Source organism: Vigna angularis, chromosome 3 (genome assembly GCF_016808095.1).
Source record: "Vigna angularis cultivar LongXiaoDou No.4 chromosome 3, ASM1680809v1, whole genome shotgun sequence".
Classification (NCBI taxonomy): domain Eukaryota; kingdom Viridiplantae; phylum Streptophyta; class Magnoliopsida; order Fabales; family Fabaceae; genus Vigna; species Vigna angularis.
In genome coordinates this window covers 27,710,936-27,726,092 of record NC_068972.1, presented here as the reverse complement: position 1 = coordinate 27,726,092, position 15,157 = coordinate 27,710,936, and the positions used below count along the sequence as shown (strand labels likewise).

The 15,157-nt window shown below is 31.8% G+C and overlaps 1 protein-coding gene across 5 annotated transcripts; it reads right to left on the bottom strand.

Moving 5' to 3' along the window:
* Nucleotides 1–4,870: 4,870 nt before the first annotated feature.
* On the bottom strand, nt 4,871–13,562 carry LOC108326050 (E3 ubiquitin-protein ligase UPL4). Of its 5 annotated transcripts, XM_052874422.1 has the most exons (19): nt 13,528–13,562; nt 13,260–13,413; nt 12,084–12,719; nt 11,890–12,000; nt 11,633–11,749; nt 11,367–11,525; nt 11,113–11,274; nt 10,380–10,532; nt 10,180–10,301; nt 8,946–10,089; nt 8,758–8,841; nt 7,223–8,449; nt 6,870–7,100; nt 6,675–6,779; nt 5,924–6,004; nt 5,752–5,820; nt 5,508–5,636; nt 5,340–5,423; nt 4,871–5,228 (listed from the first exon to the last, which is right to left on the bottom strand). In XM_052874422.1, the coding sequence occupies exons 3-19, from the start codon at nt 12,708–12,710 to the stop codon at nt 5,163–5,165; spliced, it is 4,671 nt and encodes a 1,556-aa protein (XP_052730382.1). In that variant the 5' UTR covers nt 12,711–12,719; nt 13,260–13,413; nt 13,528–13,562; the 3' UTR covers nt 4,871–5,162. The 5 variants fall into 5 exon arrangements, with proteins under 5 accessions (XP_052730382.1, XP_052730383.1, XP_052730381.1 ...); XM_052874423.1 differs by having other exon boundaries at nt 12,084–12,742; nt 13,260–13,559; XM_052874421.1 differs by having other exon boundaries at nt 13,260–13,558.
* Nucleotides 13,563–15,157: the final 1,595 nt, after the last annotated feature.

The window sequence follows — 15,157 nt, the reverse complement described above, 5'->3', positions numbered from 1 at the left end:
AAAGAGAACTAAAAAATGATTAGTAGGTCTTTTTCCTTTTAGGATGATTGAGAAGTTTTTTTTTTCTCGTTTTTATCTCGTCTTTTTTCAGTATTTTTATTTTCTTTCTTCAATTATTTTTTTTATTGTCTTTTTCTTAGAAGTGCAAAAACTTAACTATGAAAGTGTGACATCCCAAATATATAGCAGATATATATGCAAAGACATCACCAATTTATAATATTAGAAAGCAGTTAAGAGATGTACTTAAAGTATTATAGGATTACAGTCTTCCAGAATTTACTAAGAAATTAAAACTTCAAGCACTAGAGTATTCCAAAATATGTCCAGAATTTGAAACTTAAAACATAACAAGGTTCTTCAAAATGACATAAGAGAACTAAGAATTCCTAGTGAGTCTAAGCTGCATCATCATCTTCATTGCTCTCCAATGTTGCCTCCGAAGAAACCTTATCTTCCTCTGCTCACATCCAAGTGGATGATCATTGCAAAAGAAAACACATACAACAAGCACATAAACAAGCAAGGGTGAGCTAATTATATAAAAGCATGCATCATATCAAGCACATAACATACAAGAGTTAACTTAAATCAAAGCAGTTTAAGGCATACATCCTAACATGTTATCTTCTAGACTTAACTCGTTTGGACTTTAGAATGATAGTCGAGCTATGGCGGGTCCTACACTCGTGGTGACTTATGAAACTTGGGTTCCCCACCCTGCCACACTCATAAGGTTATCCTGTTCCGGGCCTTGAGGCATACTAGAAGCCCCCAAGACTAAGACCTCCTGCTACTCCTCACCACATGGATTAATCCCTCTACTTGAGTATGATTAGCCATTGGAGTTTCAGAATGACCCCCAAGACTAAGCTCCTACTTTCATTCTAAAACACTAAGGATCTCACAAGAAGATCGTACACAGCTGGAACTTGATTTATAACTTGGATCATACTTTCATCACTTTGTAATCATATACTTTCTCCCACAATCAACATATACAAAATGTCAACAATATACATTACTCACCACTCACAAATTATAAAAATAACATCTCCACAATTGAATCTAAGTTAATCAATACCAAAAACCAAACAGCTCCAACTAACCCATAATAGCTCATAAAATGCATCAATTTATACATACCTACAAGTAATATAATTATTGATTAACACTCACGTTTCAATATAAGAAACAATTATCCTTACTTTATTATATATATATATATATATATATATATATATATATATATATATATATATATGATACGTACAGTATCTTGTAAATATACATATTTATATTATATTAGAAGCATATCAAACTCTCTTTTCAGACCCCTGTTTTGCTGCAATCAAGGCTACTCTAGATTCTAAATTAATCATAACTAACTGCCCACCCTGTAAATCATAAAGTGCAAAATGGATATTGGAGTTATTGTTTGGAAATACCAACGCACCATTAAACTAATATATATATATATATATATATATATATTTATATATGGATCCTTACTTTAAATTTCAAACACATAGTGACTGATTTCCTAAAATTATAATTGATTAGAAATTAACACATGATAACTTTATGCATCTACGATCAACTTATTTTATTTTATTTTCATCCTAGTAGAGATCTTTCTTTATCCCAATTGGTCATCGGAGAGGACCTAGATGTCTGAACGCATCAAACTCACCTTCGACGCCAGCACATATCACTAGTCACAACTGATTGGACCAGGCTAGGGCTGCTCTATGATCAGGGATGTGCCAACTCAGGTTTTTAAGGTTCCTCTATCCTACCAACAAAGAAAGGCTCTCAACAATTAACAATTAATTTATTTAAATGATCTACCTTGTTCTCTTATGCTCTAAATCTGAAATGCCTAATTTTAATATTTTCACTTCCTCTCACAGCAACCTCAAACAGTACCTGTACATCTATTTAATACCCATATACATGCTATTATAGAACCCTTACTTCAGACCTTCCAACAAGATCAATTTCAGCCAACAAACTCATTCAAAACAGATTAAATTCATCACATCACAACATGCACAATTTCATAGTTTCAATTATAACACCCAATACAATAAAAGTCATAAAACAGTTTCACAAGAGCACACCAGTTCAACATTCATATGCATATATTTTTATAAAATAAATTCATACAAAAATAATTAGCTCCCCTTACTTGGAAAGCTTAACAGTACCACTCCTAGGAACGCTCTAGCAGTACCTCCTCATAGAGGCGAGTTTGACAACACCTATAAGCCACCAAAAATTGGTGTAGAGCACATTTCTTAGAGTTGGAAGGGACAAAGAAACTAAAGGAAAAGCTACCAGTAACAGGCAACTAGCAAGTTGCATGGCTTAAGTTCAAGAACGGTTGAAGAAAAGGCAAAAAAACACTTACCGGTCGGAATGGAAAAACATTCGATTCAAAAACAAACCGATCAAAATTTGATCGGTTTAGTGAAGAGAAAATCTAGAGAGAAGGCAGAGAGAATTTTAGGGCAAGGGTTTTAGAGAGAGAAAGAAAGCTAGCAAAATGATGGAATTCTGATTTTTAGAAAACCCCTTCCTAAGGTCATGGGTCCTTAGCTTATGGGTTGACTGCCTCAACATAAGGCCCAATAGCCTTATTATTTTCAGGCTCTTACAGAAAGAATTTGATAGCAATTTTTGTACATACATTTATTTATTATATATTAGTTTCACTTTTTATTAGTCTTCATTTAGGTTTTTAGTTCATTTTTGGTTTTTAGTTATTTTTTTTTCATTACTAATAATTGCTTTAATCTAGCATTTTTAGCTTATCAAACATTTACTCACTATTTTGGCCATAACTATTTTTACATACGTAATTTATTTATTTTTGCTAATTTTAGTTGCATTGGATTCTACCAAGGCTTCAAAATGAACATATGGATAATTGGATTTAAATGTCTATACTATTTTGGGTGTTACTCCCTCCACCACCCAAAGTGTTTTTTCACCTTCCAACTATTTTCTTTTATTCCAAAAATACTCTATACCTTCCCACTATTTTTTTTATTCCAAAAATACCCTACACCTCCTCACTATCCTCAACAATATTTCTCTTTCTCTCTCTGCATTAATGAAGCATTCATATGACTTAGATTTAAACTTGTGATATATTGCAAAATATAAAATTCAGAGAAAACTTCAATATTAGTGCTTCTACCACTTCCATTTTATAAACTTAAAAGTTAAATGCAAATACAAAATAATAAACATAATAATATTAATAGTAAATAACATATTATTATCATTATTATATACTAACGTTAACTTTATAATGACGAAAGAACTAAATAAATTACAAATCTTTAGCAAATAACTTTTCTTTTATATTTTAAGTATTTAATAATATTTTTATATTATTTATCTAATAAATTAAATACTTTATTCAAGTTATTTGAGTCAAATATGTCGATAAGTTAAAACATAATATAATGTTAAAAATTATAGATATTAAATGTAAAAAAAAACACCCATATATATAAACATTTTTCTAGAAATTTAGAACAATTTTTTACCATTTATTAAGTTATTTGAAGAAAAAAAAATATTGAACAGAGAAAATAAGATTGAATCAAACTTATTTAAGGGAAAGTGTAAATAAAATTTTGCAATATATCACAAGTTTAAATCTGAGCCATGTGAATGCTCCATTAATGTGGAGAGAGAAAGAGAAAGATCGTTGAATATAGTGGGGAGGTGTAGGGTATTTTTGGAATAAAAGAAAATAGTGAGAAAACGTAGAGTATTTTTGGAATAAAAAAAAATAATGGGAAGGTACAGAAACACTTGGGGTGGTAGAGGGAGCAACAACCTACTATTTTTTTACAATTTTTTAAAATTGAGTCAAATTTGTGGTAAATGGATCTTGTAGAATTTACATTCTAGACCTTATTAAGTCTATTATTCTTCAAAATTTATACCATTAGGGTTTAAGTTTAGCCCCTGTTTCTAGGGCTTGTTCTAATGAAGACAAGGAGAAAAAGAAATCAATTGAACAAATATTAGGATTTTAGTTTTCTTTTTTTTTCAGTATTGAGTTTTCACATGGATCGTTGTTTGCTTTGAGTTTGTTCTTTTCTTTTCTAATTCTAGTTTTTCTCTTTGTAATATCAATTTGTTTTTCTGATTTTAAAATTCAAATTAGAAATAGATTGAATTTGATATAATAACTAAATATGAATTATATTGAATTCGTGCAATTGATTTAGTCAATTGATTAAATTAATTAATTGTTCAAATTAGGATTAAATATTTAGAAAACAATAATTTTTGGATTTTCTAATGATCTGTTTTATATTTTAATTTTTATTTCAATCTCTTATTTTTGTTTCAATTTATGTTTTGCATTTTTTAAATCCTTAACCCCCAATTTTAATATGTAGATAAAAGAATTAAATTAAAAATAAATACAATTTAATTTAAAAATAGATTTTGTTCTATATTGCAAAAATTAGTTATTTTTTTTTCACCTAAGTGAAATATCAAATTTTCATAATTGCCGAAAACCCATATTGTTGTGTCAAATTTTTAGTTTTCTTATGTTTATTTATTTATTTATTTTTTTGATATTCTTGATTATTTTCTTATTACCAATCCACGGCTTATCTTACAAAAGTAACAGCCTAACCTAAAACGAAGCCCACATGTAGTTTACGACCACTGGCCTTCAGACGAAAGACTAGAAGATCAATTCATATCAGTTGGTATTTTTTTTTTTCAACAGAAAGTGCAAAACTATGAAGGTAAGTTGAAAAATAAAAAAGTTATGCGCTACAAGGAAAAAAAAATTAAAACTAAAATATAGTAGAAGCAACAGAAGCAAAGATAAGAACTAACATCATTCTGCATGTAATAGACTAAAATATTAATGATTAAGGTTCCTGTACAAATACTGTACATCAAATATCATGCGTGACCCTTGAAAGTGTCCTCCTCAGTTTCTGTACAGCTGATACCAGTCAATGAACCAAACTATCAGCATGCTATGTACACACCCCCAACAATTGTAGTCAGTGAAAACAGCACCTTCATCTACCACTGCCAGCACCCTTATCTACACTACTACCCTAATAATTACATTTCCATAGCTCAAATACGGACCATTCAAGATTGTGAAATTACGAAAGGTGGAAAGATCCTTGACCCTCTGTTATGGCATACAACAACTTTTCTTTCATTCTCTCCTGAAATACAGTGCCAACCAATATTTAGGTTAAAAGGTAAGAAAAACAGTTTCTAAAACTCCTTATGTGTTTCACAAATAAAGTTTGAAATAAAATAAAATGGTAAGTTACTTTTGATGAGTACGGAGGTAGCTTGAGATAATTAGCACAAGTCATCACGCTTGGTAGATCTGTGTCTGCCCGGTTGTTACAATGCTGTTGAATCATGGATGTAAGTAGACTAACACAAAATATGTAAGTGTTAAGCATTAAAAACTGCACAGAGAATGTAGTGTAAACCTTTCGGACAATAGTTAACTTTGGATTCAGAGATGCCAACCCTCCTGGAGGAAGTCGAGGTGCACCAGTCACAAACTGCAGAAATGCTCGCCGCTGTTCATGATCAAACTCCCGGACAATCTCCAACAACTGAATCCAAAGAAGTAGATGATTCATTAAATCACGAGATTCAGGTTAAAAAAAAAAAAAAAAAAAAACCTTTACTGAGTGTGATTAAAAGTATCAAGTATACATGAATGCTTACATTAACAATGGGAGGACTGCTAGCAGTGTACCCATGGTCAAACTTAATGTTATCTCCAAGCTCGTTGATCTGTTTTAACAAGGCACAATTATGCTTAATTTTTTTTCCTCTATTCTCGAAAACAAAAAATTACACATATACAAAACGGTTATATTAATGAAATTGTACTCACTGCCCAAGAGTCATACTCTCCACAAAGCATTCGCTCAACTTCTTCTTCATTGAAAATCTGAAGATGTTCAATGGAGAAAACCTAAAGTAGAAAACAATTTTGCAAAGAAAAATATTTATCAGAACCACTATAAGATATAGCAGAAATTCATAAGCAGTATTGCAAATGGCAGTAATTCTAAAAGAAAACTTTATATTCACTATACAGTTACTAATCTTGAGGTTCTACCATAAAAACACATAAAAATTGACGCAGAAGAACAAGACAACTAGTTCTGATGATAAATTGTTATTATACTGAGGAAACACATGTAAGAAGTGTAAAAGTCTCAATATTTCGTTCAGGAATATTGAGTATCAGAATTCTTTCATTCACCACCCAAGCCCCCTTCCTCCCCCCATTTCCCCCCAAAGTTTTAGGATGAAACGAAATTGAGATGTTGGATATAACTAGGTGAATCCAGTTCAAAATTTTGTAGACATCTTGGCATTTATTAGCATAATGAAAATAAGGGGCAAAAGGAAAAATCTCGATGTCAAAGTCAAACAAGAGGACGAAATGGGAAGTTCCAGGCCATGTCCTCAAGGACTACTAGCAACAATTGTTAAAACCTGACAGATTCATATAAAATATTTAGACAGCCGATCAATTAAATTGATTTAGTGAACTTAACACATAAAGAGAAGAGAAAGTGTATATGATAAACTATAACCAACTAATTTGACTATCATTAAGATAACAGATAAGATACCTGGTTAAAGCCAGATTTAAAAGCTTCCACCTGTCTTGAAATTCCAGACCTCACTGTTGCATCGACAATACATGAAACATAATCCTCTAGATTTCTCATATTTACCTAAAGAAAGTATAAATATGTAAAGTTGATACAACCATTGAAGGCACTAAAGTGAAGATGGAATGACAAAAATATTCAGCAATGACCCACCATGGAATGATCAGTCCCTGAAGCAAGAACAATATCAGGATACCCAGGAAGGGTAAAATCAAGACAGAGATCTTCAATACTAGTATCTCGAAAGCTTTTTCCATATTGCAACTCAGAATTCCCTCCATTGACAGATTCCATAATACTTTTCCTGATAACTAGTGCTTGAAACTCTTGCAGCACCCTACCAAGCCCAGGATCAAAGGATAGTATGTCGTAAAGAGAGAGTTCCTAAAGAGACATGGTACAAACAAAAAGAGTAATTCAGCCAGTTATAAAGACCGTCATTGTAAATCTTCCATACTTGGTTGCAAGCTCATGTTACATTCATTGATTGTCAGATAATTTATTACCTTTCCAAGAATAAGTTTATAGAAAGCTTTGGAGAAGTGGAGATCTAAGATCCTCCCATCTTGAAGTGCCTTAGCAACAACTTGGCCTAGAAGGAAAAATTTCTTTGCTACGTCAGTGAACTGTATGTCACCAGATGTATCTTGCATTGTTGACCACGGACGGGGAAAGAGTCCATAAAAAGAATGAATTCCCATTTCCTCAGCCTGCAAATTTGACTTGAGGATGAACGAAGAAACATCTTCTCTCCACATGCCCAAGCCAGATTTCTGGAACTCATGGCAGACTAAGGTATAAAATTCCAAGGTTGGTCCAAGACCAGTGCCCACTTCTTCATCATATTCCACTTCAAGAACAACTTTGTGACAGGCATGCAGCTCCATCATTTTTGCAGCAGATTCCAAAATCTGGTTGCGATGAACTAAAAATTTCTTTTTTGGCAATCCACCAGGGCCCAATCGTCTATCAATCACTGCTCCTGAGCCATTGTGAGACAAGTGAGGTTGAACTTGTGGCTGACCAAATGCTTTCAATTTGAAGTACTTGCATCTTGCCTCGAAACTAAATAAGAAAGGACATGATGTCATTAATTGACTACACCACAATGGCATACCACCAACGGAGACAGCCAAAGTGTCCCTCATCTGTTGCTCTAGCTTCTCTGTCAATTTACTGCTTACAAACTCATTTTGTGGGACAGAAGGAACAGTTATTTTTAGGCTATCCAAGTCGTCCACTTTCCCTTTGGCAAAAGCCCAAATCCTTTCACGAGACATAAGGTGAAATATAAGTCTGTTCATTCTTTCCAAGCATTTAAGAAGAAACAAAATATCATAAGTTGGACTTGACTTCTCCAGATCAGAAACAAGTTCACAAAAGAATATATCTGAGAAAAATGGAGTATGCTGATAATGAGCTAAAACTTTATCATCAGAGATATCCTGAGGTGAAAAGTGATATTGTGGAGGTATTATGTCCTCAGATTCAACAGCCCTTCTGTAGGTTATTGTATGCACCTGACTCCACAGTTTTGCACTGGAAAAGGAATCATTTTGTTTTACTATATGGCCAAGAATTGCCTGATATAAAGTCAATTTTTGATCCAGACGTTGTCCTTCAATGTAAAAGACAAGCTTTTGAGCAGCTTCGTTGCTACAAAATGAAGGATCCTGTTTTTCTAGTTTTGGGCTTGGTTCTGCATTCATTTGCAGTTCTTGTACGGCATAGCCCTGACAACAATTACAAAAAAGTCAAATACGGTCAAAAGTTTAAACATACTATTTGTTACCAAGGAAACATAGAATTTAATCAAATTAGTGAAATTTCTTTTGCAAATGAGATACATAACTATAAAAAACAGAAGCATTAAATCACAATAAACAAATAGAGAATTATATATTGTGTAATCAGAAAATATATAGGTTTGATAGCAAAAATGTTTAAAACTGTAAAATGACAAAATTTAGAAAAAAAAAACTAAAATCAATTTAGTTTGACACAAATAACAAGTAAGACTGATCCTCATGATCTTTACAACCTGACTTCTAGAGGAGGAGGATTCCCCAGCATTCATGATGACTACTTGATCAGTTATGAGTTGCGTCAACTTCGGTTGATCCTTCTACAAGATGACAGTTGGAAAAATGTAAGATGAATTAAAAAGGAAAAAACACGCAGAAAAGGCAGATACTTCTGTAAAACAATAACCAAAGTTACAAATACCACCTGTGTATCAGGGAAATCTGTCATCATGTCAACAGGCCCCAAAGTAACAGGAATTTCAACTGAGACTGAAATTGCATGTGATGGTGATTGAATTGGAGGACTTTCGGGTTGCAACACTGCTTGGATGGATGATGATTTAGAATGCTCTGTGCTTTTTGGACTGACCTTTGGCCTTAGATATGCTTCAATAGAATGCATACAAGAAAAAGGATCAACGGTATGAAAATCCTCAGTGTAGTCGCTCAGGAAAATCTCTCCCTCGCCCCTTGCAAAACGTACTTTCAGACAAGGGTAAGGAATTGAACACCTATTAGGAACAGTAGCAAATGAATTTCTGAGTTTCGATCCACTGCTCAGAATAATAGGGAAAGCTTCCAATGAAGTTAGTGCAGTTTGCAAGTTCCTGATTAATATAGAAATGGGTATTTCACCAGAGAGATGCTGAGAAGCACACACACAAGCTAAAGCCTCAAATCGTTTTTCTATGACAGCATTATAATTACAGACACCCTGTACCTCTTTGTTTTCCCTCGTATACTGACCCAGAGATAAATAACTAACAAGTGATTTCACAACTCCACTTTCAATAAATTCAAAAGTAGAAACTTGTTCCTTGCCAGTAAGCATGTCCATAATTTGATACAAGATATTATTGATCTTCTCCTCAACCACACCAAGAGGACCATTGTCAGTAGACATGCTCAACAAAGCATTAGACAGTTCTCTAAGATTTTGTAAAATATCAGTCAATCCTTTCTCAGAATCAAATAATTCTGGAGCTAAATATTTTGTCTTTATATGCTCTGCTAGATTATAAACAGAATCTTTATCAAGTTTGCAATTTTTGGCTTCTGATGATGTAGGAGATTGGCCAGTTGAAAATGAATAACATAAGCACTTGATGGTCTCTCTTGAGGAAGACTTTTGACTAGAGTTCGATGTCAGTTGAATGCCACTAAACACCGGGTACATCAATTTTGAAGATCTTTCCGGTGTTAGTAGTGTATCAATGGCAAAAAAGACTCCTTCCTTTATAAACAACTTTAAGAAATTATCTGAAAAATTGTGAAGGATAATCTCAGCAATTTGTAATGCTAACATTAGCATGTGGTGATCCTTTCTAGTGAAAACTCCAGCCAAAAAACTGCCATGTTAACCAGATAAAATGAACATTAATATATGAAAGAAAATCCACATAATAATGAAATACTGAGGATAAGAAGATCTGCATCACCTTGAAATATTGGCATTTTTTAGCAATTCAACAAGCACCTCAGATTTACTTGAACTGACTATCTTGTACATAACAGACAGACATGCGTGGCAAACAAATAAACTTGCACCAGAATTGAACACCTGTACAAGGATGAGGTAGGTATTGCAATGTAACAGAAAAGGAAGAGCATTTAGTTAAATACTAGAAAATCAGCCAACCTGGATTAACATGGAGAACAAATCGATTCCAAGCCTTTGCAGGAGATCTGAGTGATTATCTAGAAAGGATTCTTTTTCTAGCACCAGTTGATCATTCTGATCTTTAGCCCGATCAGGGAGAAGTTCATTTAGCAGTTTGAGTGCTTCATATACCTAGAAAAATCAGCAAATAAAATGACATACCTTTCACACAACTATTTATAAGAATTTTCTCAAATCAAGCACCCTTGTTTTCATTAGATGAGGCATGCATTTCTGAATGAAATTACCAAATGAATATGGAGAACTTATTTCAACCAACATACTAAGGAGCAGTAAATTTAACAATGAATGTTTTTTATGCATATGTATTATAGTATTGCTCGTACCATGGACAAATGGGTGTAGAGAAAGGATATGATTTCTTCAATTTTTTGTACGAAAATCTTTCTTTTTTTTTAAAGATCGGGGTCTACTATCAAAGATAGGGTTTAAATATTTATAATAATACAATAATTATTTATACTTTTGAGGAAAGCAAACTGTTCGTGTTTTACTTTAAAGCTGTCAAAAAATAGCTTCAAAAGAAGTTGTATCACATTCACATAAAAATAGTCAGTTATTATTATTATAAAAATTATATTAATATAAAAAATACCAATAGACAAATTCCTCACAAACAAAGAAAGATACCTACATTTCCAGTTTGAAAAAAGGAAACCAGTTAAAGAAAACAGGGTCCTAAGCTAAATACCCGATTACAGTGTCCACCAACGAGCTGTGACGTTGATACTCCATATGAGAGGTCAAATGTAGATAATATTTCTCTCAATATGCTGCTTATATTGAGTTCATATAAAGTCCTGAAGGCTATAAGTGATCCAGATGAAAGTTTGACAAGTAATCCTATCAATCCCTGACAAACAAAATAATAGATTTACATAAACTTCGCAGGTCATAGGAAAAAGGGAAAAGTATCATATGAATATGACATAAAAGATAGCTTACATTGTAAATTAATTGAGATAGGGCAGTCTGACCATTTGAACTTAAAAGATGCGTGACCTGTTGAATCAGCCCATGCTTACAAAGCTCATCCAACATTTCTGAGGACTGCCCAACTCGTTCAACAATTTTTATTAAGCATGTAGCAACATTTTCGACAAGCTGCAGAAGATTAGTTGCAGGTCAGGAGAAGGATAGAGGAAACTACAACAGAATGAAAGATACAAATGTGATTTGTGTCCAATCATTTTAAATCCATTCAGTGGTACCTGCCTATCCTCGTACTGAAGAAGATTGCATAATATAGGAACAGCCTCCATAAAAAGTGAAGGGTTTTCAGAAGGAAGCTTCTTGCATATGTTCACCACAGTAGAAAGAGCTACTCTCTGGTAAAAGGGGAGATCATAAACCAATAAAAAAATCACTCCTCTAGAACTTTAAATAATAAAATGCGATTTTTAAGGATAACAAAAAAGAAAATGGCCATTACTCATGAAGATGAGACCCTACTGTGTTAGAACCTTACCTGGATGCTTGTTGAGAAGAAGTCAATATAACTGAGAACGGCCATAATTGCCCCAGCCTCTAAGCAAGCAAGGGGTTGTTCTCTCGATATCTTTTCCAATGCTTGGAGACACTTCACGATTTCAATATCATTAAGTTATATCCCTTTTATTGTACAAAGAATATAATATGGACAAACAAACAAACATGAATTACCTGTTCAGCTACATCTTGATACTCAATAGCAAATAATCTTTGACATAAGGCTGGAACAGCATCATGTTGAACAAGAAAACCAGCTGATCTAGGATACAAATCACATATATAGGTTATGGCCCTTATAGAAAACAACATGATATCTGGGTTCTTCTCATCCTTTGCAAGCTTTACCAGTAATGGTGATAACAAGTCAGAAGTCATGCTGGATAGTGAACCCTCTGTACAAAAGGACAAAACTTCACAGAGTTCAGTGAGTACAGCTAATTGACAAGAGGGTTCAGTCAGTTCACTCAAGCTACTTATGATATTCTTAAATTTTCCATGATCACTGGATAGTCTCCTTCTATGATACTCATAAAGGGTGCTATTATGCTGCTGATCCATGTCATCTGAATCACACGACCCATAAGTTGAATCCTTCTCGGGATCTCCTTCTGATTGGCTTGAAGCGGAAGCAGACGATGAAGTATCCATGTCGTGATCATGTGCCTCCACTATTGAATTCATGTGTGTTTGAACTGATGAGTTTGAAGAACTTGGTCTGAAATCCAATGAACTGCACGCACGCTTATCAGCAGGCAGTTCATCCACCATGTCCGGACGCTTTTGGCCTCTACTTCCCATTAATTGATTCTACACCAAATAGAAACAGACTCCTGTCAGTTCTAAACTGTCAGTTTTCATTCATCACCATAAATCCTTAACCGCATATTAGTCCAACCATTCTGAATGCTGAGCAAGAAAGACTGACATTCTTGTTTTCTCTTTTGATAAAAAAAAAAGTAAAACAATCAACTCTTCTATTTATTCAAAGCTTTCCTCAAAAACAACAAGCACACATAGTCATTATTCTTATTTTTCATTATCATCCAAGCAAATTGCTCATCAGAACCTTATTCCCAAAAAAGAATAAAAAGTGACAGTATAAATCAATTTAAAACAAAATAAAAAAATCAAATCAATTTAAAACCCAACAACCTTAACCTCAGACTGAACAAATCAAACACCACAAATTTCATAACAGATAATATTGCATTAAAAAAAGAGAAAAATATATAATAATGAATAAACAAACACAAACCCAAACATACAATGACATAAAAAACGATCAGTAACAAGAAGATCATGAAAAGTTGAAGACTCAAAACGACAATAGTTTCAATGGTTATCTACCTAGTTCGTAGTTCTCAATCGGTCTCCGACTTTATCGAAGACCCAGTTTTCTTATCACCAAGATGAACGATGCTAGGTGAATTTTAAAGCAACGCTAATTTTCTTCTTCTTCTTCCTCTTTCTCTCTGGTTTACTTCTTCAGAGAATGTTTAATCTAATAGAGAATAAGAGAATGAATTGATAGAATGGATTAAGGAATTGATGAAAAAAGGAGAGAGAAAAATAAAAATTGATGAAAAAACCAGAGAAAGGAAGGGTGATTGCACACCAACGCTTGTGCAACTTGGAAAACATAACAACAAAGGGGTGATAGTGTAAATATTTATGTAGATGATTATTGGTTTTAATCACCATTAGGCTAATTGGAATAGATACTCTGCTGATGAGGTCTATGAACTTTTATGCACTTTCCAATCAACAACCCTTGCCAACTATATCAGTGGTTGTTGGGACTTTGGGTTAGATTTAGAAATTAAGCATTGTTTTTATAAGATCACTATGGATTTTATTCTTTTACATTTACACATGGTAACTGTATATGGAGAATATACAAGAAAAATCATGATCAAATGATAATATTTTAAATTATCAAATTAAACTGAACATTCAAAAATTAAGCAAACTGAAAATGATAATATATCATTTTTATTGGTATTTGATTTCCGATATTCTACCCACCAAACAAATATTAGATATATTATAAATTATAGATCTCAACACATTTTTTTTTATCATGAACAAAAATGAATAGGTCAGGTTAAAAATTATCAAATATTTACTTTCAATTAATTTTAATCGATCTAATAATTATGATTTTTTTGGAAGAAAAAAAAAATTCTCTATTTAACTTAAATGATATGGTCTCTATCTTTGTTACACAATAAAATAACAGTCAAATAGTAAAATAATTATATATTAATACACATTCTTTTTTGTTATTATTTCTTTTATATATTATGAAAACCAAAGTAGTTATCAAAAGACCAATAGATTTTTGGAGTTTTATTAATTATTAATCAATAATTTTTTATGGAATTTTTAAATGAGAGAACTTTCAGGAAGTTTTATAGCCTATAATGTATATTTATTTTTAAATAAAATATAATTTTTAATATTAGTAATTTAAATAACTTTTTTTGAAATTGTATTTTTTAATTATAAATCTAAAATATAATTTATTTGATAAAAGTATTTTTTATGATATTTAATTATAATAATTATATATTAAAAACACATGTTCATTGTAAACAATAAATATTGTATATAAAATTTTATCCTGAGGTGAATTATTAAAATATTAATTAATAAATAAAGATATAAAAATAAAATTTTATCCTGAGGTGAATTATTAAAATATTAATTAATAAATAAAGATATAAAGACGTTAAAAGAGAGCTTCCCAATTTTGTTCTTTAAGGAGATGTTGGTAAAGTTAGTAGGCAAAAAAATAGAAAAAACTCTACAAAAGTATATTTCTTATATTTCCTTTCTTTACTTTTAAATAATTTTCTATGAAATTAAAAGAATATATTTAGTTAGTTTAATAATATAAAAAAAAGTTTCTATACTATTTGTTGTTTATATTTTTTATGAGAGATGCAAGGTATATTTGTTATCAAACGTGTGATTAACAAATTTATAACTGTTTCTTAAGATAATAGATTTATACATATATTTTTTTATATTTTACTCTTTTTATTAGTTTATATTTAGTATATAGGAATAAGTCTCATACATAATTCACCATTTTTAATATATTTTAAGTCATATTATATAAATTATATTTTTGAAAAAAATTATGATAACACTATTATTATATTATTGAAATACAAAAAAGTTAGTTTATGTACAGACAACTAGTAATACATTACTGAGAGAAATCATATATTATCAATAAT